The sequence below is a fragment of the Mustela nigripes genome, chromosome 4 (assembly GCF_022355385.1).
Source record: "Mustela nigripes isolate SB6536 chromosome 4, MUSNIG.SB6536, whole genome shotgun sequence".
NCBI classification, from domain to species: Eukaryota; Metazoa; Chordata; class Mammalia; order Carnivora; family Mustelidae; genus Mustela; species Mustela nigripes.
Genome location: NC_081560.1, coordinates 21,945,057 through 21,969,755, shown reverse-complemented (window position 1 = coordinate 21,969,755; position 24,699 = coordinate 21,945,057). Strand labels below are relative to the sequence as shown.

Sequence of the window (24,699 nt, the reverse complement as noted above, 5' to 3'; positions counted from 1 at the left end):
ATTTTAAATTTAGTTAGTAACAAAAGTCTCATTTTGTTTCTAGAATTAAAAGTGATTTATTACATACATATCATAGGTGTATTATATAGATACTATATAACTACATGACATGGTTTTCAGCTGATTGGTTAATTTAATCTTATTTTGTAGACTTTAAAAAAAAAAGATTTTATTTGCTTATGTACTGGAGAGAGAGAGAGTATGAGCAGGGGGAGGAGCAGAAGGAGAGGGAGAAGCACACACCATGCTGAGCACAGAGCCTGAATCAGGGCTCGATCCTGAGATCATGACCTGAACCCAAATCAAGAGTCCAACGCTCAACCAACTACATCATCCAGGTGCCCTTTTTCCTTTTTATTATGAAGAATTTTTAAAATGTACAAAGGTAGACAGTGTAATGAACCGTTCTTATGTTCTCATCACCCAGCTTCAGCTTAGGGTTAAATGTGTTCCATCTAGCTCCCCATTCACTTCTCCTTTCCCATATTATTTTAAATTTTTTAATTGAGATACAATCCACATAAAATCCACCATAAAATTCACCCTTTTTGAGTGTACAATGCAGTGGTTTTTAATAACGAAGTTGTGCAACCATTACTATTCAATGATTTTTAGTATATTCATGAAGTTATAGCACCATCACAAGTCTCTTTTTATCCTATAGATTTTTCCTTCCAAATATCTCTTTTTCCTTTGCAATTATTTGTTGAAGAAATTTGTTTATCCTGTAGAAATTCCACAGTCTGGATTTTGCGGCTTGCATCACTGAAGTATTTTTTAAATATTCCTCTGTCCTCTGTATTTCCTATAAATTGGTAGTTAGATATAGATATCTGATGAGATTCGGGTTCAATTTTTTTTGACAAGACTACTTCACAGTTATGTTCTAGAGGCACATATTTGTCATCTTTCATTTTGTGATGCTAGCAGTGGATGTTCAATGGGTTGATACATTTATTAGGGGTTGCAAAATGATGATATTGTATCATTCTTTATTTATTACTTGGAATACTCCTGTAAAAATAAAATTTCCTTCACCTAGTATTTGGTTTACTCAGTGGTACAGTTTCTTTTCTTTCTTTTTTTTTTTTTTTAGTTTTTTTTTTTTTTTTTTTTTTTTAGGATTTTATTTATTTGTCAGAGAGAGAGAGAGAGAGCGAGAGGGAGCACAGGCAGACAGGGTGGCAGGCAGTCAGAGGGAGAAGCAGGCTCCCCCTGGAGCAAGGAGCCTGATGTGGGACTGGATCCCAGGGCACCGGGATCATGACCCGAGCCAAAGGCAGCTGCTCAACCAACTGAGCCACCCAGGCGTCCCAGTGGTACAGTTTCTTTAGAAAGATTAGCACTTACTGTTTTTTGACTTTCATATTTTAGAGCCACCAACTTTCCCTCCCGCCCAGGTCTCAAACATTTTCATAAGCAGTGTGCGATAGTGCTTACCGGGTAAAATACCTGCCGGGAGGGCCTGCAGTAGGAAAATAAGGAGGCCGGGCTAGTGGAGACATGAAATCTGACCAAAAGCACATGCATCCTCAGCTACAGCAGATTTTCTCTCTTTTTTTTCCTTGCATCAGTTAAGGTTCTCCTATATAAAGGTTTACATTAAAGAAAGAAAGAAAGGAAGGCCACCATATCTAAGAACCTTGAAAAGTTTTGGTTTCCTTGAAGAATACAACCGCTTTTCCCTTATCATTGATAAACATCTGTAAACTATCTGTATTTTCCTGCTTAGCACTGCGCCCAGTAATTTCAAAGCCAAGTTTTCTGTTTAATTTTGGAATAGTGTATCTGCATATCTGCATTCCTTGAACTTTCGTACCTGTTTCTGTGTTAAAGGTGGTTCACATTTTCTACAAGCAAAAAAGTATTTGAACAAAACATTTTCATATAGCCACCAGTCATTTTTGAAAGTACCTTTTTCTTGGCAGTCTTCTCACTGCTGGGTGTTATTTTGAAAATCTTTACTGACGTAATAAGCCAGAAATGGTTTCTCATTGGGGTCTTCATTTGTATTACTCTTGACTACTGGTGAGCTTGAACATTTTTCATGTTTATTAACCAGGTTTAAAATTGTTTGCTTCGGAGGTGGCTTGTATTTCATTAGGGAGGAGCTCGGCCAGTCAACTCAAAGACAAGATAAATCCAGGAATACCTCACTCTTATATTTAAGCTTCGACTCCGCCTCTTCCCCTCACCGACCCCTGACCCACACCCCCCCCTCTCTTTCCACCTCCCCCCCCCCTCCCCCCCCCCCCCCCCCCCCCACCAACAGAGCCCTTTGTGTATGTCAACGGTCAGGGAAAGGGATCTCAGTCTGCAAAGCCGGCGGAACACTGTATTGCCCCCAAATGTGTGTATTATGTGCATATCCTATTTCTGATTTCGGTGTTTATGGAAAGAGTTCCTGAACCCTAACCGTGCCTGGAGGACGGGCTGTCGCGGGGACTCTTTCTGCGGGAGCGGCCTCTCTCACTCGGCCTTCGATTGGCCCTCCTGATCCCGCAGGAGTCGCCGCGACGCGGGCCTGCTCCTCGCGGTTGATGCGTGTGTGAGTGGCTGCTTCTGCCTTTTTCTCACCCCCCGCTTTTTTTTTTTTTTTTTTTTTTTTTTTAGCCATAGCTATGGTTACCACGTCTCTCCCCGCCTCCCTTCACCTACCAAGAAGACGACTGCCCATTGGCTGCCTGTCACCAAGTAAGCCCGTCATTGGTCACTGGTGAGAACAGGGCGCTCCCCCTTCCCCTGTCTCCCGGGTCTCTCGAGGAGCCCAGGAAGGAGGCTCGGCTAGTGTCGCCGGGCCAGGGGCTGCTGGGACCCGGCTGCGGCAGTCGTTAGCGGGTCATGTCGGCCGCCCAGGGCTGGGACAGGAACCGCCGGCGGGGAGGAGGTGCCGCTGGCAGTGGCGGCGGCGGCGGAGGTAGCGGGGCCGGCGGGGGCAGTGGGGGCAGTGGGGGTCGGGGGACTGGCCAGCTCAACCGCTTCGTGCAACTCTCCGGGCGGCCGCACCTGCCAGGTGAGTCGTGGGACAGGGTCCTGACAGGTTGCGGGCGCGGTGGGAAGGCGACTGCTACCTTTTCTTTTCTCCCTGGCTTTCTTTTCCTTGGGAGGAGGAAAGGCAGGCCCACGCAATAGCAGATGGATTGGGGCATAGAGAAAAGGAAGGGTATCTCTGAGGTCAGGGAGGGAGCAGGAACACAGCGAAAAGAAGTATTTTTGCTCTGTTGAAAGCTCTGTACTGAGAGTTGTGTTCTCTTTTCAAAGGAGAGGCCGCTGTTTCATTGATATTCCCAAATGTTTCGCCTATTCTGTTCCCAGGCTCGTCCTCTTCCGCAGTTTGATCTTGTAAAAGAAAGACATTGGCGTCTAGCTGTGAGAAATTATTTTTAAGGGGTGCTAGATTGAGGAGAGAAGAGGGAAGAGCCTTCCAAAGGGTGCTTTTGTAAAAACCACTTCGAGTGTGTAAGAGTTAGGCATTCTGAGACAAGAAAGGAGGAGGAGAAAAGGCGCGGGGGGGGGTGGGGGGGAGGGGAGGGAGGGGTTGGGATGTGGCTGGGAAACGGAGCCAAGAGAATTTGGAAAAACTAGTTAAATTATTAATATTTTGGAATATCCAGAGCAGAATCTGGATTTTAAGGGGGGAGAAAATGAAGATCAAGAATATACTTAGTGACAAAATCATGCTGCCTTTACTGTATAAAAACAGCTGATTGAGAATTGGAAAAATGCGCCCAATGTGATTATTTTACGTTTTGGCCTACAATTTCCTATCCTTGAGTTCAGATGCCTTAAAAAAACACAGACAAATCAAATCGATGTATGTGTGTGTGTGCAGACAATTTAAAAAAAGATAACATTTGTAAGTTAAGTATAGTAGGGGGGAGATAGGGAAGTAAATACTTCCCAGAATATCAAATATTATGTTGGGCAAGCTTATTTCTATCTTGAAGAGAACTATCAGGAATGATGTGTTAATCATTCACCATATTGTTTGTGAATAATGTTGAAGTTGATTTTATCAGGGATGTATTTAACCAATGAGTTTTGAGAACATGATGGTTTTTGAATTCCTTTTACTAACGTGACTGTACTTCCAAGTAGTCAAAAATTATTTGATTAATTTGAAGATAACAAAGGGAATTTTGCACATTGAATGAGACAGTCAATTGTTTGCGATGAAGTTATTGATGTGTTAGAAATGCACATTAACCATTTCTGTGTGCCATTAAAATTAACAATTAAGCAGTTTTAAATAGTCAAATATATAATATACTAGGAGTTGGGTTTGAGTCGTGATAGTATCAAACTGGGTATTCTGGAATTGCTAAATATGAGATCTTTAAAAAGAGGGGAAAAAGGAGAAATCTTTTTTCTTACCCCAAATGGATAGTAAAAACCTATAATTTTGTATATTGGCAGATTTGAAGATAAATCTCTTACCAAAGACTGTTATCAGTTTGCCCTCTACTTCTACTTATATTTAGGTTTTTGATCTATTGATTATACCGTGGGCTGGGTATAGGCATTCCCAGGCTCCAAGAACCTGGTTGCTGCACTTCCTCACTGCCACCACCTGATGGCAGTGGAAGCCATGATTTCTGATAATGGGGCTTAGGTGTGGAGCTATTTCTGCATTTCCTTAGCACACAAGGCCAAGAACAGCCATTTGTCCAGAGGTAAAGATAAACGTGTTTAAGGTGTGAAAATTCATGTGATGGGGTGATCAGCTTTTTCTTTTTACTTTCTTTTCCCCTTGATTGGCGCTTCAGTCTTCCTTACCAAATAGGCGGCCTCTGCCATTTATTCACTATCAGAATCAGGAACATCTGATATCTCAATATATTTGGAATTCTTTAACACCAATTCATTATTTTCTCTAGCATGACATTTTAAGTCTCTCTCCCCCTTGCTCCCCCGGAATGAAAGGTTGTATATTGAAGTGTTTAAAAAGATTTTAAGTGATGGCTAGGGTTAGAAATATCTAGGCCCATTTTATGGCTGACCCTGAGGTTAAATTTTTTTTTCTTTTTTAAGTTTTTGTAGCTAACTTTCTCTCTCCATTGAACTCTAATCCCGTTTTCCTTTTTTCATCCTTCTCTACCAAGACTTCCAGATACTAGGAGTCCAGAACGCTTTCTTACTTTTTGCACACCGACTACCCAGTTGAAACAAAACAAAATAACCCGCCCATCTTCCTGCTGAGTGTTATCTCTCCTTCAGTGATAGCATCTTTATCCATGCAGTCAGGCAACCTTGGGCCTCTTCCTTAACTTTTCTTCTCCCTTGCATTTCAGGTGTGATTAATCACCCAGTTCTGTTTATTTTAGTTCTACTGTAACTCAAGTCCAGTCTGCCATCATCCCTCACTTAGGTCTCCTGCAGTAGCTTTCTTTTTTTTCTTTATTTTTCCCCTGCAGTAGCTTTCTAAGCAGTCTTCCTGCTTCTACTCTCGCCCTCCAGTGCATACAGCCCGTTCATCTTTTGCAAGCACAGATCTGTTCTAAACTCTGCTTACAACCCTTTACTAGCTCTTAGTTGCTTTTAGGGTAGGCAGAAATCTTAAACACCACCTAAAAGGTACTGTATTGTCTGTCTAATTCTCGAGTTAATTCTGCATCACATGGTTTGCTCTTTGATCGTTTTCTGTTTCATTACACTTATCATGCTTCCTTCTGCCACAGGGCCATTTCACATGCTCTCCCATCATACAAGAACTCTCTTACTCCTCATTCTTTTTTTTTTTGTTTTTTGTTTTTGTTTTTTTAAGCTTCTCTTCCATTGGAACTTAGCTCAGTCACACTGTGTTCTCAGGAAAGCCTTCTTGGACCTTCCCTGATTTATTCTCTTCTCCCTATACACACTCATAGGGCCATGTGGTTTTCTTTGGGTATACTTAACCATTTATGCAAGATTCCTTGATGTGCAGGGTTTGATACTCCTGATACACACACTAATTATGTGTGTATATGTATATGTGTACATATACACACAATGCACTCATTTAGAATTTGAGAATATATGTGTGTACATATACACATATATTCTCAAATTCTAAATGAGTGCATTGGCATTATATGTAAGCAATTAGTTTCTTGTGAATTTGATTGATTAGTGGGTTCAATCCTCTACAGCCCCATTGACTCTGGACAAATGGATAAAATCAAATTCTTACACATAAAAATAGATTAGACTCTGCATTCATGGTGAGAGCACAAATGATATTTTGTGAAATCTTGTTGTGAAACCTTGTTTCTTATCTTTTTTGCTGTCTCCTAAAATGCAGTAATGGTTATGTGTTTGCCCCCTTGGTCCTGGATTTCTAACTCATAATCTGTATATGCTCAGTATAGAACAGGGAACATTTTTATACAGTAAGTATGGAGAGGCAGAGCTCAGGGCCAAAAAGATCCTGGGGATAATAGAACAAAAGTTACTATTGTAATTTCACTGTGTGAATTTGGTTAAATACAATGTTTTACTTGGGATAACAGTTAACATTGCTGCTAATAAAACTGAAAAACTGACAAAGGAAAAATGTAACAACTGGTAAAGCTGGGCAAAAATAGCATTGAAATCCTAATTTTAAAATGTGAAATGTGATATATGTTCATGACATGAAATCCAAATGGTGCTAAAGAATGTGTGATACAAGGCAAGTTTTCCTTCTACATTTGACCCCAGATAATTGGCTTTTCCCTATAAGCAACCAATGAGAAATTTCGTGTGTGTGTGTGTGTGTGTGTGTGTGTGTGTGTGTGTATGTGTGTAGAAACAGCATTTCTTTGTTTGGAGGGGCATTTAAAATGGTTTCAGTCTTGCTAACGTAAATGATGATACAATGAATATCCCTCTGTACGTTTTTATGTATGAGTAAGTCTATCTAGAATAAATTCCTAGAAGTGCAATTACTGGGTCAAAAGCTATGTACTATTGAAATTTTGATAGATACTGTCAAATTGCCTTCCATAGAGGTTGTAGCAGTTTGTGTTTCACTGTTGGTGTTGGGTGCTGACCCTCCACACCCTTGGTAATAGAGTGGGTTATCAAACTTTTTAAAAATTGCCAACTAGTAGGTGTATTTTTCTTCATCTTTTCAATAGATATAAGAACGGTATTTGTGAACTTTATTTGTAACATTTACTTATATTTTTTATTCACCTTTTTTTTGTTGTTGTTCATTTTTCTGTTGGGATGTTGAATATTTTTTATAGAAACTCTGTATTTTAAGGAAATTAGTTGTCTTTGAAATGTGTTGCAGATATTTTTTACAGTTTGTCATTTAGCTTTTACTTTGTTTCTGATATATTTTTTCAGCAGAAATTTAAAAATTGTTCATAGTTATAATTATCAATCCTTCGTTGGATTTTAACTTTTTGTATCATAAGAAAGGCCTCCACTGTTTTAACTATTATTTCTGATTAAAATAAAAAGTCTTGTGTTTTTTCTTGGTACTTTTATGATTTTAAGTTAAATGTACTTATATATACAAAATATAAATTATGTAAAGTATTAAGGTACGAATCTTTTATTTTTCCAAGTGGCTATGGAGTTATCACAGTATTGAAATACTGTCTGTAGGTACACTTAGTTCCTACATATGATTTGGGGTTCTTACTGGCACTTTTATTCTGTTCCATTGATTAGTTCACCTGTTTGTACCTTAATGACCTCATTCTTTGAGTATAGTCTTCTCTACTCTAGTTCCAGAGTTCTCCTGGATACTTTTTGCTTGTTTAGCTCTTCTCCCCCATTCTGTTGTTGTTCTTATTGGTAGAGTGTTATATTTACAGATTGATTTAGAGATACTTGATGTCTTTTTGAGGTTCAAACTTCTGTTCAAGAACAGGGGATATATTCATTTCTTGTTGTTTAAGTCTTCTTTTGCATCTCTCAATAACGTCTTAAAGTTTTTTCATAAAGACCTTCCACATTTCTTGTTATATTTAGCCCTTGGCTTTTTATCTTTTTTGTTGCTATTGTAAATGGAGTTTCTACTTTTATTATCTTTTATCTTGTTGTGCCTATCCACCTTTAGAATTCTAATACTATCTATAATAGTTTTCCAGTTGTTTTTCTAGGGCTTTGCAGTTAAATGATCACATTATTACCAAATAAAGATAATTTTATCTACTCCTTTCCAATTTTTATACTTCTTTCTTTTGGCAAATTAATTTGGTTAGTACTTTCATTAAACAGTAAGACAGTAGAGGCTCTTTCTCTTATTCCTGACTTCAGTGTGATTTTTTTTTTTGCTTTCCTGTTAAGGTTAGATCTGACTTTAGATTGAAGTGTACCTATTTTATCATGTTATGTATTCCACGGTTGCCATTTTATTAAGATTTCTTAATATGGAAGTAAATTTTTGGATGCCTGAGTGGCACAGTCAGTTGAGTGTCTGACTCTTGGTTTCACCTGAGGTCCTAACTCAGGGTCATGAGATTGAGCCTTATATACCGCTCCACTCTTAGCGGGGAGTCTGCCTAAGATTATTTCCCTTTCTCCATCCTGCTTATACTATCTTTGAAATAAAGAAATCTTAAAAAAAAAAATATGGAAGTAAAGTTTGTAAAAAGCTGTTTCAGCTTCTTTGGAAATTATGTAATTTTAATCTTTTGATCTACTCTTGTGATGAACTATACAATAGATTTACTACACCATCCTTGCATTCCTGAATCAGCTCGCTTGGTCACCGTGTATTATTATTTTAAATGTGCTGCTGGGTTCTATTTGCTAAACTTTATTTAGAAATTTTGTATCGCTCCTCATAAGCTAAATTGCTTTGTAGTTTTTTGTGTCTTATCTTTGTTCGGTTATGCCACTTTCATAAAAATTATTTCAAAATTCTCTTTGTTTTTGTTTGTTTTCTTTCTTTCTCTGGCTAAATGGCATTGACGTTGAAGGTTTGATTAAATTGCCTGTGAAATCTTTTGACCTTGAGTGTTTGGGGGAAGAGGATCTCTTTGACCATTATGTCTACTTTTATGATAATTTGCTTACAATGTATATTTTGGGGGAAGCTTTGATAACTTACATCATCTTAGAAAATAATCCATTTTATCCAGGTTTTCAAAATTATTTTGTGTGCAGTTGAGCAAGATATTCTTTAATGATTAAAAACATTCCTTGGGGGACCTGGGTGGCTCAGTCATTAAGTGTCTGCCTTTGACTCAGGTTATGATCCCAGGGTCCTTGGATGGAGCCCCACATCAGGCTCCCTGCTTGGCAGGAAGCCTGCTTCTCCCTCCTCCTGCTTGTGTTCCCCCTCCCCCTGCTTGTGTTCCCTTTCTCGCTGTGTCTCTCTCTGTCAAATAAATAAATAAATAAGATCTTAAAAACAAAACTAAACAAAAACTTTCTGGGTTATTTTCCTTGGTCTTTGGATTTTTGAACCAGATCTTGGATTTTTAAAAAATTAGTTTTACTGTTTTCTCTGCTTTCTTATTTATTATTTTTTCTTTCATTGTTTTAATGATTTGTTTAGCTTTTCTTTGATTTATTTTGTGACTTTTTTTCTGTCTTCTCATGTTGGATGCTTAATTGTTCTTTTTATTCTTTCTATGTGTTTAAATTATAAGATTTCTTCTAGGGGCATTTGGTTGGCACAGTTAGTTAAGCATCTGCCTTCTGCTTGGGTTGTGATCCCAGAGTCCCCTGCTCATGCTCTCTCACTCTCTCATTCTCTCTCAAATAAATCTTTAAAAAATATATAAAAAAAGATTTCTTCTGAATACTGCTTTAGTTGTGTTCTGTAGGTTATAGGCTTCCAGTTGCATTTTTTTCTTAATACCTTGCAATTCCATTTTTAATTTATTTACTTTAGTATAAGAGTAGTTAATCTTTTAAACTTTTTCTTAATGTTTCCATTTATGTTTTGAATAGCTTGAGATATAATTCAAATGCCATGCAGTTCACCATTTAAATTCACTATTTAACAACCAGTGGACCAGTTATTACCACAGTCAGTTTTAGAACATTTTCGTCACCTCAGGAAGAAATCCCATATCTTTTAGCTACTATTCCCTTATCCTCCTTTTCGGTTCCCCATCCCCCCATTTCACCTCTAAGTAACCAGTAATTTACCTTTTGTCTCTGTGGATTTCCCTATTAAGGACTTTCTTATATGAATGGGATTGTGTGGTATATGGTCTTTTGTGACTGCCTTTTTTTACTTTGCGTAATGTTTTCAAAGTTGACACATGTTAAAGTGGTGGATATCAATACTTCATTCCTTTTTATGGCTAAATAATATTCTGGTGGTACAGATAAACAACATTTTGTTTATCCATTTATCCATTGAACATTTAGACTGTTGTTACTTTTAGGCTATTAAGAATAATGCTGCTAGGGGCGCCTGGGTGGCTCAGTGGGTTAAGCTGCTGCCTTCGGCTCAGGTCATGATCCCAGGGTCCTGGGATCGAGCCCCGAATTGGGCTCTCTGCTCAGCAGGGAGCCTGCTTCCTCCTCTCTCTCTGCCTGCTCTCTGCCTGCTTGTGATCTCTCTCTGTCAAATAAATAAATAAAATCTTAAAAAAAAAAAAGAATAATGCTGCTATAAATTGAATAAAGGTTTCTATGTGAACACAGGTTTTCATTTCTTTGGGGTATATACCTACGAGTGAAATTGTTAGGTTATATGGTAACTCTGTGCTCTATGTATATTCATTTTAGGAACTGTCAAATTTTTCTAAATTGGCTGGAATTTTACATTCCTACCATAACTGTGTAAGGGTTCCAATTTCATCATGCTCTCTCCAACACTTGTTATTATCAATCTGACTTTTTAATGCCAGCCATCCTAGTGTGTATGAAGTGGCATCTCATTGTGGTTCTTGATTTGCATTTCCCTGATGACTTAAGATGTCAAGCATTTTTTCTTTATTTTTTTCTTGCTTTCTTTGTTTCTCTTCCAACTTTTTTGAGGTATAATTGACATTGAGCTTCTTTTCATGTGCTTGTTGACTAATTGTATGTCTTCTTTGGAGAAATGTCTTTTAGCTACTTTGCTCCATTTAATTAATTAATTAGTTAATTAATTAATATTTTAAAAAGTAAACTCTCAGAGCGCCTGGGTGAAAGCCTCTGCCTTCGGCTCAGATCCTGATCTCAGGAAAAATCGAGATCGAGCCCCATGTCGGGCTCTTTGTTCAGTGGGGAGCCTGCTTCCCCCCACCCCCGTGCCTGCCTCTCTGCCTACTTGTGATCTCTGTCTGTCAAATAAATAAATAAAATCTTCAAAAGCATACTCTCCACCCAGTGTGGAACCCAAAATCATGACTGCAAGACCAAAAATTACATGCTCTACTGATTGAGCTAGCCAGGAGCCCCTGCCCCATTTTTTTTTTTTTAAGACTTTATTTATTTATTTGAGAGAGAGAGAGAGATCACAAGTAGGCAGAGAGGCAGGCAGAGAGAGAGAGAAGCAGGTTCCCCACCAAGCAGAGAGGCCCGATGCGGGGCTTGATTCCTGAGATCATGACTTGAGCTGAAGGCAGAAGCCTAACCCACTGAGCCACCCAGGTGTCCCCCATGCCCCATTTTTAATTGAGTTGTCTTTTACTATTGAATTTAAGAGCTCATTACATATCCTAGTTACAAGTTCCTTGCAAGATACATGATTTGTAAGTATTTTTCATGTTCTGTGTTGTCTTTTACTTTCTTAATTGTTTTGTTTGAAGCATAAAAGTTTTAAATTTCGGCGAAGTCCAGTTTATTATATCTAAAAGTCTTTCCAAATTCAGGGTCATAAAAACTTATCCCTGTGTTTTTTTTACATTTATGCCTTTGATTCTTTTTGAGTAAGTTTTAATGTTTGGTGTGAGGTAAGGGTTATCTCAAGTGACTGTCCTATTTTTCCAGCTCCATTTGTTGGAAAGACCGTTCTTTCTCCATGGAATAGTCTTGACATTCTTGCCAAAAATCAGTTGACCATAAATATTCAGGTTTACTTCTGGATTCTCGATTCTGTTCTGTTCATCTATGTGTCTGTTCATTTGCCAGTACCACACTGCCTCTCATACTGTTACTTTGCAGCAAGTTTTGAAATCAGAAAGTGAGTCCTCCTACTTTATTCTTTTCCAAGATTGTTTTGGCTATTCTAGGTCCCTTGCAATTCCATATAGATTTGAGAATCAGCCTGTCAATTTGTATGAACTCAGAGATTCTCATAAGGATTTGTGTTGAATCTGTACATCAGTTTGGGGAGTATTACCATCTTAATAATGTTAAGTCTTCCAATCCCTGAACATGGGATGTTTTTCACTTATTTAGATCTTCCTTAATTCTTCATATTAATTTTTTTAAGTTTTATAATTTAAATCCAATTAATTAACAGATAATAGAGTATTTGCTTTAGGGGTGCAGGTCTGTGATTCATCAGTCTTATATAACACTCAGTGCTCATCACAACACATACCCCCCCCCATGTCCATCACCCAGTTATCCCAACCCCTCACCCTTCTCCCCTCCATCAACCCTCAGTTTAATCTAAGATTAAGAGTCTCTTATGGTTTGTTTCCCTCTCTGGTTTCATCTTGTTTCCTTTTTTTTTCCCCTTTCTTCCCCTATGAGCCTCTGCCTTCTTTCTTAAATTCCACATATTAGTTAGATCATATGATAATTCTTTTCCTCTGATTGACTCATTTCACTTAGCATAATACCCTTTAGTTCCATCCACATCATTTCAAATGGCAAGATTTTATTTTTTTGATGGCTGCGTAATGTTCCATTATATATTCACCGCCTCTTCTTTATCCATTCATCTGTCGATGGACCTCTGCTCTCTTTCCATAGTTTGGCATTGTGGACATTGCTGCTATTAACACTGGATTGCAGGTGCCCCTTTGGATCACTACATTTATGTCTCTGGGGTAAATACCCAGTAGTGCAACTGTTGGGTTGTAGGGTAGCTCTATTTTCAACTTTCTGAGGAACCTCCTTACTGTTTGACAGAGTGGCTGCACCAGATTGCATGCCCACCAACAGTGTAAGAGGTTTCCCCTTTCTCTGCATCCTCGCCACCAACATCTGTCATTTCCTGACTTGTTAAATTTTAGCCATTCTCGGGTGCCTGGGTGGCTTGGTGGGTTAAGCCTCTGCCTTTGGCTCAGGTCATGAGCTCAGGATTCTGGGATTGAGCCCCACTTTGGGCTCTCTGCTCAGCAGGGAGCCTGCTTCCCCCACCCCCTGCCTGCCTCTCTGCCTACTTGTGAGCTCTCTCTCTCTCTGTCAAATAAAAAAATAAATAAAAATTTTAAAAAAAATTAGCCATTCTGACTGGTGTGAGGTAGTATCTCATTGTAGTTTTGATTTGTATTTCTCTGATGCCAAGTGATGTTGAGCTCTTTTTATGTGTCTTTTGGCCAGTTGGACATCTTCTTTGCAAAAACGTTTCTGTTCATGTCTTGTGCATTTCTTGATTGGATTATTTGTTCTTTGGATATTGAGTGTCATAAGTTCTTTCTAGATTTTGGATACTAGCCCTTTATCTGATATATATCATTTGCAGATATCTTCTCCCATTCTGTCGGTTTTGTTGACTGCTTTTGCTGCGTAAAAGCTTTTTATCTTGATGAAATCCCAATAGTTCATAGTTCATTTTTGCCTGTTTCCCTTGCCTTTGGAGATGATCTTCTTTAATTCTTTCAACGTTTTACGGTTTTCAGAGTTCATTTGTATCTTGCTTGCTTTTCTCAGTCCTGTTGTCCATGTCCATTACTGTGTTTTTAGCAGTGTTTGTACTCCTTTATGCTATGTGCGATGAGGATTTCATTTCTGTGTTGGCTTTATTTTTTCTTTCCATTTCTTTCCTGCTTCCAGTCTGCTTATATTTCATCTCTTCTATGGTCTATCTTCTTTGAGTTAGAATCTCTTATACTTTTCTGCCTTTGAAATATCATTAAGAGAGTACAGTTTACTATCTTCCACTTCCTACCATGACCACTATACAAGGAATCAAGCTCATTATTAAAATTTGGAAAATATTGAGTGAGAACTTGAAAATCATCCATACTAATTCCACTTAAAGACCAAGAGATCAACATTTTGATATTTTGCCTTCCTTTTGGTTCTTTATCAGTGAATTATGTTTTATTTAATACTATATAAATAGTTATGTATGACTAGCAACAACTAGGGATTCTGTTCAAAACTGTTGTATTTTAAAATGTTTTACTAATAAACACTCATTTATACTTTCTCTTATTTTATCAGGAAGAATCTATTCCTCCTCAGTTTATTATATGTATAACCTTTTAGATTTTCTTCTAACTGATGTGCCCTGTTTCTCTCATTTACAGCCAAGCTTTCAGAAATAATAGACTCTTATTTAATTTTTTTTCTCTTCAATCTATTGCAGTCTCACTTCTGCCTCCTTCATTCCACTCAAGTGCTCTTTTTAAGGTAATAACTTCCTAATTGCTAAATCCACTTAGATTTCTTGTAGTCTTCATCCTGCCCAACTTTTCTAGATTTTTATTTTGACTACCTCCTGTACTAAGTATAATACTAGGTATAGAGCCTATAGAGCCTAAGAATACATAAAATTAGACAAAGTCTCTATTCCTGAAGAGCTCTTAGTTATCCTTTAGCCCTTGAACGTCTCATTAGTCTTCCTTTATTTGCCCCTTAATATTATTATCTGAGAATATATGCTTATTTATTTGTTTTCCCTTCCTACTCTTAGATTTTCCCTGGGTGATATACTAATCTCCGAACAATGCCTAAATCTGTCTCCAACCCAGACAGACTCCTGGTCTGTTTGGTAATGGCTACTAGACATTATCACCCAAGTTACTGAAGAGTGTCTTAAATTCATCATGTGCAAAAATAATTTCATCACTTTTCCTGCCAAACCTGTTCTTCTTTTTTGCTCCTTATCCTAATTTCATGGCTAACTCATCAATTTAGTGATTCAAGCTAGAAACCCGAGAATCACAGTAGATTCTTCCCTTTTGCTCATTCCTTATCCAGTTGGTTACAGATTTCTCCTGTTTACCCTAATTCTTCTGTTTGTCCCTTTTTAACCTCTCCAACTTCACCATCGATGTCTTTCATTTTATATTTCAGCTATATAGAAGTGCTTGTAGTTAGTAACTTAAATTCTCAGAATAGGGTGGGGAGAGAGATTAAAAAGAAAAGACTTGTAATTTACTGCAGTCTCGCACTGTCATTATTCCGTGCACACCATTTCTTCTTCCCAGATTTCCATTCTCCTATATGTCTTCTAAGACCCACTCAAGTATACTTTATACAGCTTCTTAAAATTCTCTTTTTTAGTGCAAATAGGTTACTTGTACAGAGTAGTCACAGTGTATCTATAAAATACCTGCTCAAGGTGTTGTACAGCCATCAACTTATTTCTCCTCATAACCTTGTGAGGTAAGTAACTTTTACATCTTCTGACAGGGAACTGAGGCTAAGTGAGAAACTACATTACTTGTGCAAAGTTATATAGCTAATAAATGTCAGAGTACAGATTCAGGCCAGTCTGTTGGACTTCAAAGCCTATGCTCTTGTGCCTCTTCTGTGTGCCACCACCTTCCTACAAAGGATCATGGTACTTAAGTATGCAGAATTGCGATTGTTTCTCAACTTATCTACTTACTAAGTGTGGGTTCCTTAAAGACAAAAATAATGTCTTATTCCTAAGTTTCTACAGAAACTTAGAACACTGTCCAGCTTTTAGTAAAAAAAATTTATCGAATGAACAATCATCAACATCTGTAGTTATTCTTGCACGAGAGCTATTTTACATTACATAGTCTAAAATACTTTTTTTTTTTACTAAGGAATTTAGCACATACAATTTTTTAAAAAGATTTTATTTATTAGAGAGAGAGTGTGCATGCACACAAGTTGGGGGCAGGGCAGAAGGAGAGTGAGAAGTGGATTCCCTGCTGAGCAGGGAGCACAATGTGGGGCTTGATCCCAGAACTGTGGGATCATGACCTGAGCTGAAGGCAGATGCTTAACCGACTAAGCCACCTAGGTACCCCTAGCACATACAATTTTTGTGTGGCTTTTGTAAATATTCTCTTTTTCCAAGTACACTTTTATGTTGAATATTATCAGAAAAAGTTGTAGCATTCTTCCATCTGTGCCTTTATTCTGTCCCCTCATGCTTATTCAGAAAATTTACATTATCACTTCTCTGTTCTGTGACTTCCACCTTTTTCTCTCCATCAAATCATTCCTCTAGCATCTGAGCTTTCATTTTCATCTCTTCTAATCTCTCCTTTTCCCTTCATAGCCAGGTTTGTGAAAGCATCGACTAGAGTTGCTGTCTTAATCACCATACCTCCCCATCACATCTTTGAAGTTGGTTTTGTTAATGTCACAAACGACTTATGTGTTGTCAAATCAAATGGATGCTTTTCACCCTCCATCTTTCTCTTTATTTTATTCTATTTTTTTAAAGATTGATTTATTTATTTTAGAGCAAGCATGTGAGCAGGGGGAGGGGCAAAGGGAGAGGGAGCAAGAGAGGGAGAGCAGACTCTCCGATGAGCAGGGGCCCTACATGGGGCTTGATCCCATGACCCTGAGATCATAACCTGAGCCAAAACCAAGAGTTGGCCCCTTAACTGGCTGAGCCACCCAGGTGCCCCTCTCTTCATTTTATTTATTTATTTGTTAAAAAAGATTTAATTTATTTACTTGATAGACAGAGATCACAAGCAGGCAGAGAGAGAGGAGGAAGCAGGCCCTTCGCTGAGCAGAGAGCCCCATGTGGATCCTGGGATCATGACCCAAGCCGAAGGCAGAGGCTTTAATCCACTGAGCCACCCAGGCGCCCCCCTCTCTTCATTTTAAAACATTCTTTTCCCTCAGCTTCTCAGGTATTAGGTCTGATTTTCTTTTTATGACTCTGGCCTCTCATACTTAGTCTTCTTTGTCAACTCTTCTTTATCTTCCAGGCCTTAATGTGAGTTCTCACGTCTTGATCCTATACCTCCACCTTCTTTATTTCCACTTAAATTTCAAGTATTCTCTTCCAAATCCTTGGTTTTCAGTTTCTATCCATATGCTAGTAAATAGGGCCACTTTGTAACTTCTGCTCAAATCTTGAAGGACATGTACTTGCTTTCTTCATGCTTCCACTTACATGCCTTCTACCCCTCAAGTTCAGCATATCTAAAATTGAATTTGTGACCTTTCTTTATTCTGAAGGTGAAGGGGAGCTATTGGACAGTTTTAAGCAGGGGAGTGATATGATTAGCATACATTTTTTAAGATGTTTCTATTTAAATTCTAGTTAGTTAACAGACAGTATAGTATTAGTTTCAGGTGATTCAACACTTCATCCATCAGCCAGTCCTCCTAACAAGTGCCTTAATCCCCAACCCCTGTTTCACCCATCCTCCCACCCACTTCCCTCTGGTAACCATCAGTTTGTTCTCTGTAGTTAAGAGTCTGTTCTTGGTTTGCCTTTCTCTTTCTTTTTTTTCCCTTTGCTCATTTGTTTTGTTTCTTAAATTCCACATATGAGGGGCATCTGGGTGGCTCAGTGGGTTAAAGCCTCTGCTTTTAGCTCAGGTCATGATCCCAGGGTCCTGGGATCGAGCCCCACATTGGGCTCTCTGCTTGGCAGGGAGCCTGCTTCCCCCTCTTTCTCTGCCTGCCTCTGCCTACTTGTGATCTCTTGTCTGTCAAATAAATAAAAATTTTTTTAAAAATTCCACATATGAGTGAAATTGTATGGTATTTGTCTTTCTCTGACTGACTTAACAGCTCCCTGTCCATCAACTGAGGAATGGATAAAGAATGTGTGTGTGTGTATGTGTGCACGCGCGCGCGTGTGTGTATGTGTGCACGCGCGCGCGTGTGCGTGTGCACATATACACACATACACTGGAGTGTTACTCAGCCATAAAAAAGGCATAAAATCTTGGCATTTGCAACAACATGGATGGAGCTGGAGAGTATTAGGCTAAGCAAAATGAGTCGGTGATTTACTTTCTTTTTTTTTTCTTAAAGATTTTATTTATTTGACAGACAGAAATCACAAGTAGGCAGAGAGGCAGGCAGAGAGAGGGGGAAGCAGGCTCCTCACCCAGCAGAGAGCCTGACGTGGGGCTCAGTCCCAGGACCCTGAGATCATGATCGGAGCCGAAGGCAGAGGCTTAACCCACTGAGCCACCCAGGTGCCTGAGTGATTTACTTTTCTTAAAAATATATTTTTTTGAGAGAGAGCAAGTGCATGTACACAAGTCGGGGGAGGGGCAGAGGGAAAGAATCTCAAGCAGACTTCTCATTGAGTGTGGAGGCCAACATGGGGCTCATCTCATGACCCTGAGATCATGACCCGAACTGAAATCAAGAGTGGGATGCTAAACCAACTGAGCCACCCAGCTGCCCCAGTGATTTACATTTTTGAAAGTTCTCTGTAGCTGCTGGATGGAGAATAGAGTATGGGAATTGGTAAAAAGTGAAGCATAAAAGCTGTTTAGAAGACTTGAAGTAGTCTCCTCAAAGGATGATGGCAGCTTGGACTAGGGTACAGTGGTATAGATAGTGAGAAGTGATTGAATATGTGAGGTATTTTCAAAGTAGCATTAATAGGGTTTACAGTGAGTTATGAAGGAGAGAGAGGAATCAAGATGACTCACACATTTTGTCTTGAGCAACTAGGTGGATGATGGTGTCATTAAATGAGATGGAACATACTGGAAGTAGCAGGATTGTGGGGGTTCTGTTTTGACTATATTAAGCGTGATGCCTATTTGACCTTTAAGTGGAGGATACAGGGTAAACAATCTTCATATATAAATCAAACTCAAGGGAGAGGTAGAGGCTCAAAATATAAATTTTGGAATTATTAGCATACAGATGATAATTTAAAGCCCCTGGACTGGATGAGATCACCAAGGAGGATTAAAGAGAAATAAGGGCAAAAAAACTGTCACTTGAAGGTGAGAAGGAAAGGACAAACAGGCAACGAAGGTCAGTAAAATAAGAGGAAAACCAGGACTGCTTGATTTCACAGAAGCCAGGAGAAGAGAGTATGTCAAGAAGGAGGGAGAGGTCACCTTTCCAGGGCTCTAAAACCGTGGGCTGTGTAATACTATTATTACAGTACTGTAGTTATCACTGTTGGTACAGTAGGCTTTTGTGGGGTGGTCTAGGGACCTATTAACTATTTATAATGTGAGAAAAAATACTAGGTTTCATATCACAAATTGACATATAAATTTAGAATTTTGAAATGCTGCCTAATTTTTAATAGCCTCTATACTTTTTAAGGTTCACTTCATTTTTTTTTCTCCCTGAACTATTTTTAAGGACTTTTTGAAAGAAGTATTTAGTGATTTTGAACCCTTAGATCATTAGACTGTTACCAGTTGTTTATACTGGGCAAGCTTATAGAACACATAAAAGTTAGGCTCAGAAATTTTTATTTCTGAGTAAAAAATAACATTTTATTTTGTTTTTTAGAATAGCTGTTATTTTTTAATATAATGCTTCAGGCAGGTATCTTACTGGCAGTCATGTCTCCTTTGGCAGTATTCATATCTATATTTACTTTTGCACTGAAGTTTTTCTTATTGGCTCTCTGCTTGTTACATAATAGGATCGTTACCAATGTTTCAAAATAGGTTTATTCTATTTATTTATTTATTTTTATTTTTAAAAAAGATTTTATTTATTTATTTGACAGAGACACAGTGAGAGAAAGAACACAAACAGGGGGAGTGGGATGGGGCTCCATCCCAGGACCCTGGGTTCATGACCTGATCCAAAGGCAGATGCTTACCGACTGAGCCTTCCAGGCATCCCAAAATAGCTTGATTTTAAATGTTAAACTTTTAACAGGTTTTTTTTTTTTTTTTTAAGATTTTATTTATTGGCGCGTGAGAGAGAGACAGAGTGAGAGAGCATGAGAGGGGAGGTCAAAGGGAGAAGCAGACTCCCCATGGAGTTGGGAGCCTGATGTGGGACTCCATCCCAGGATTCTGGGATCATGACCTGAGCTGAAGGCAGTTGCTTAACGAACTGAGCCACCCAGGTGCTCTAAACTCTTGAACAGGTATATATATATATATATATATATATATATATATTTTAAGTATTTTATATATATATATTTTTTATTTGCGCGCGCGCGAGAGAGAGAGGGAGGAAGAGAGAGAGTGCATGTGAGCAGGGAGGGGCAGAGGGATCAGGAAAGGGAGAATCCAAAGCAGGCTCCACTCAGCATGGAGCCCAACACGGGGCTTGATGTCAGAACCCTGAAGTCATGACTGGAGCCCAAATCAAGGGTAGGACACGCAGCTGATTGAGCCTCCCAGGCGCCCCTAAACACAGTTTTAAATTAGGTAGAAGACATTAAAATTTTGTTATTTGGTGAATATTTTGTTGCTTTTTGCCAGATTTGGTTCAACACAGCTTTTATTGCCTTTGGTCAAGTCTGGGTATTTTCTTTGAACACACTGCATTTGCCAATAGAAAGTGGTAACCCACGAGAAGGGAAAGTGAGTTCATAAAGAGCAGTTGTGTCTTCCCTTCAAAATTGATTTCTTGGGGCGCCTGGGTGGCTCAGTGGGTTAAAGCCTCTGCTTTCGGCTCAGGTCATGATCTCAGGGTCCTGGGATCGAGCCCCGCATCGGGCTCTCTGCTCAGTGGAGAGCCTGCTTCCCCCTCTTTCTCTGTCTGCCTCTCTGCCTACTTGTGATCTCTGTCTGTCAAATAAATAGGTAGAATCTTTAAAAAAAAAAGATTATAAATTACAAAATTGATTTCTTTTCTAATTTTAATCAGGGAACACAATCAGTAGCAAAGTGATAAATGACATTTCTGGATAGACTCATTTAACTATAAAATTTTCAAATTTCTATCTGCTTGGTTCCTCAGTTTCACTTGCAGAAATAGGGAGGATTCAGTGTTTCTAAAGCGCTACCTATCTTTGGCGGTCCTTAAGGGAGGTAGGTTGCAAAATTTTAGTTCATAATTGTCACAGTGTGTTGATTAAAAACAAATCTGTTTTTCATATTTAGTCTCTTATATTTACACTCACCCAATGCATAGTCTTTCTTGTTCTCCCTCAAGGATAATTTTTGGGAAGAAAGATCATTCTCTGGGTACTGGGTACTCATTAGAGTGCAGGAAATCCAGAAACAGGAAAAGACCAAGTCATATACTCTGACTCCTAAGTGGGTTATTACTATACACAAAGAAACTGATTATTTTCTAGGGTTGTAGGATGTATGTCATACTCATTATTTTATTTTTTAATTAATTATTTATATTCTAGTCAGTTGACATACAGTTCAATTTTTTAAAAAAAGTTTTTTATTTATTTGACAGAGACATAGCAAGAGAGGGAACACAAGCAGGGGGAGTGGGAGTGGGAGAAGCAGGCTCCCTGCTGAGCAGAGAGCCTGATGCAGGGCTGGATCCCAGGACCCTGGGATCATGACCTGAGCTGAAGACAGCCACTTTAAGGACTGAGCCACCCAGGTGCTCTGACATACAGTTTAATACTGATTTTAGCTCATTAAAAATTTTTAAAAATTATTTATTTATTCATATATATTTTTAAAAGATTTTATTTATTTCACAGAGAGAGGCACAGTGAGAGAGGGAATACAAGCAGGGGGAGTAGGAGAGGGAGAAGCAGGCTTCCTGCTGAGCAGGGATCCTGATGTAGGACTCGATCCCAGGTCCCTGGAATCATGACCTGAGCCAAAGGCAGATGCTTAATAACTGAGCCACCTAGGTGCCCCAGCTCATTGTTTTTTTAAATAAAATTTTGTTAGGGATTAAAAAAAAAAGTGATATTAAATTAAGAAGAAAAGGCCCCCTGGCTATGGCTTTCATTTCAAGACCGGCACATTGACACAGATACACAGAGGCAAATACAGGCAGTTTTTTCTGTTTTTTATTTATTTATTTTTTAAAAGTTTTTTATTATTTCATTTATTTTTTATTTATTTACTTACTTACTTATAACAGATTTTATTTATTTATTTATTTGACAGGCAGAGATCACAAGCAGGCAGAGAGGCAAGCAGAGAGAGAGAGGGAAGCTGGCTTCCTGCTGAGCAGAGAACCTGATGCAGGACTCGATCCCAGGACCCCAAGATCATGACTTGAGCTGAAGGCAGCGGCTTAACTCACTGAGCCATCAGGCGCCCTTTGTGGTTTTTTTTTTTTTTTAATCTTAAAAACAGAAAACACCTTTTAAGCAAAAAAAAAAAAAAAAAAAGTTTTAAAATCAACTTTTTATTTTTTTCCTTTTTCCCCCTTTCTAGAACTTTTTAGAACCATAAAATGTTAACATTGAAAAAGACCTGAGAAATTATTTTATCCTGTCTTCTATCCAGTGTGGGAATCCTTCCCACAATAGCTCTAAACTTTTTTTAAAAAATCTCTATTTTACTGTATTGGGTTTTTAAAAAAGCAAACTATGTGTACAACATGGAACTTCAACTCACACCCCAAGATCGAGAGTTGGATGTTCTAGGAACTGAACCAGGCAGGTGCCCCTAAATCTCTGTTTTAAAGAGGTCTACTTATTTTGACCTCTTAGATTAATGGGCTGCCCATTGTGTTGTGGAGAAAGCTGTCAGATTATTTGTTGACTCTAATTATTACAAAGACTTGCTTTTAATTCACCTGCAAGTTCTATGACTTTCCCCAGTTGTGTCTTCTTCTGGAGTATAGAGTAAATCTATTTCTTCTTCCATTTGGCCACCCTTTAGAAAAAACATTTATAACATTCTGGGGTTGAATTTTTTTTTTACTTTTTAACCTGGGGTTCACAGTTTAACCTGGAGTCTGTGGCTGGTCTTCAGGGAGTTGTATCAAATGTAAAATTGTGAGTATATATGTGCATTTTTGAGGAAGAGAGCCAATAATTTTTATTAGTCTCAATAGTACCTGATTCCCACCAAAATTAATATGCCAGACCTACCTGGATGGACCTGGTAATCTGCTTTTTGGTTTTGTTTTTATTGTTTGTAATAAGTTGGGCAGTGTGCCAGCAAGTCCAGCACCTCACGAACTATTGCTGTAGCACCTCACGAACTATTTTTGAGATTCTTGTAGCATTTCTGATTCCATTGAGAATTGTAGAATTTTTAGAGCTTTAGAGACCATCTAATATACATACTGTAGTTACTTTTTTCTATCAAAAGATTAAGCTGATCCAAAAGGGTGAAGTTTTTATTTAAAAATGTATTTCAGGGGGCGCCTGGGTGGCTCAGTGGGTTAAAGCCTCTGCCTTCGGCTCAGGTCATGATCTCAGGGTCCTGGGATTGAGCCCCACATCAGGCTCTCTACTCAGGCTCTCTACTCAGCAGGGAGCTTCCTCTCTCTCTCTGCCTGCCTCTCTGTCTACTTGTGATCTCTGTCTGTCAAGTGAATAAATAAAATCTTTTAAAAAAACGTATTTCAGGGGCTCCTGGGTGGCTCAGTCATTGGGTGTCTGCCTTTGGCGTGGGTCATGATTGTAGGGTCCTGAGATCAAGCCCCGCGTCGGGCTCCTTGCTTGGCGGGAAGCCTGCTTCTCCCTCTTTCACTCCCCCTGCTTCTGTTCCCTCTCTCACTGTGTCTCTCTCTATCAAATAAATAAGTAAAATCTTTTAAAAAATGTATTTCAAAGCCTTGGCAGCATTCATTAATGTTAAGAATGTGGTGGTGCTGTTTTAAATCAGAAGTGTTCCCAAGATTTTTTTGTTATATTTAATATGTTAATCTAACAAAGTTTATGAATTATTCTTTCTAATTAATTTTTAATCTGTAAAATTTTTAGCCTATTTGGTTTTTATGAATCCTAAGGAAGGACACTGTCTGGTTTCAATACTCATCTAGGTTTTGGAACAGTTGGAGCCTAGTACAATTCCTCCTGTGCCTACCCCCCCCTTCCTCAAAGACAAAACTCCTCAACCAACAAGGCTTTTGTTTAGTTGAGTAACTAATTACATAAACCAAATGATAAAGAGCCTCTTAATATTTGAAGATGTCTCTCAATGTGCTGTGATTACTTCACTTTTATAGAAGTTTATGATAGGCACACATTTTGCTATAAATGTCAGAGGAGTAAAGTCAGAAGAGACAAGAGACTATTGTGAAAGAAAACAAAATAATGAAGGTGCAGCAGGGAAAAATGAACATGTTTTAATAAGCAACAGAAATGGTGAGCAACAGAGATGGCAAGAGCCAGGATTTTTTTTTTTTTTTAAGATTTTATTTATTTATTTGACAGAGATCACAAGTAGGCAGAGAGGCAGGCAGAGAGAGAGAAAGATAGGGAAGCAGGCTCCCTCCTGAGCAGAGAGCCCGATGTGGGGATTCATACCATGACCCTGGGATCTTTTTTTTTTTTTTTTTTTAAGATTTTATTTATTTATTTGAGAGAGAGAGGGAGAGACAGTGAGAGGGAGCATGGGAGGGGAGGTCAGAGGGAGAAGCAGACTCCCCACGGAGCCAGGAGCCCGATACGGGACTCGATCCCAGGACTCCGGGATCATGACCTGAGCCGAAGGCAGTCGCTCAACCAACTGAGCCACCTAGGCGCCCCGGACCCTGGGATCTTGACCTGAGCCAAAGGCAGAGGCTTTAACCCACTGAGCCACCCAAGCACCCCAAGAACCAGGATTTTTATTCATTTAACCATTTATTCCTCCCTTAGTGTTGGCTTATATATAAACAGAGATATATATGAAAACAATGTTTTAAATAAAAAGGAGCTCTAGGCTGGCTTAG

At 38.7% G+C, this 24,699-nt stretch overlaps 1 protein-coding gene across 2 annotated transcripts in view; it reads left to right on the top strand.

Moving 5' to 3' along the window:
- The first annotated feature begins 2,729 nt into the window (after positions 1-2,729).
- KLHDC10 (kelch domain containing 10) overlaps positions 2,730-24,699 on the top strand; it is a 62,986-nt gene continuing 41,016 nt past the window's right edge. For both annotated transcript variants that reach the window (XM_059396406.1, XM_059396405.1), the window contains exon 1: positions 2,730-3,013. In XM_059396406.1, coding sequence (XP_059252389.1) covers positions 2,842-3,013 — 172 coding nt within the window. In that variant the 5' untranslated portion in view covers positions 2,730-2,841. The remainder of the gene's footprint in view (positions 3,014-24,699) is intronic.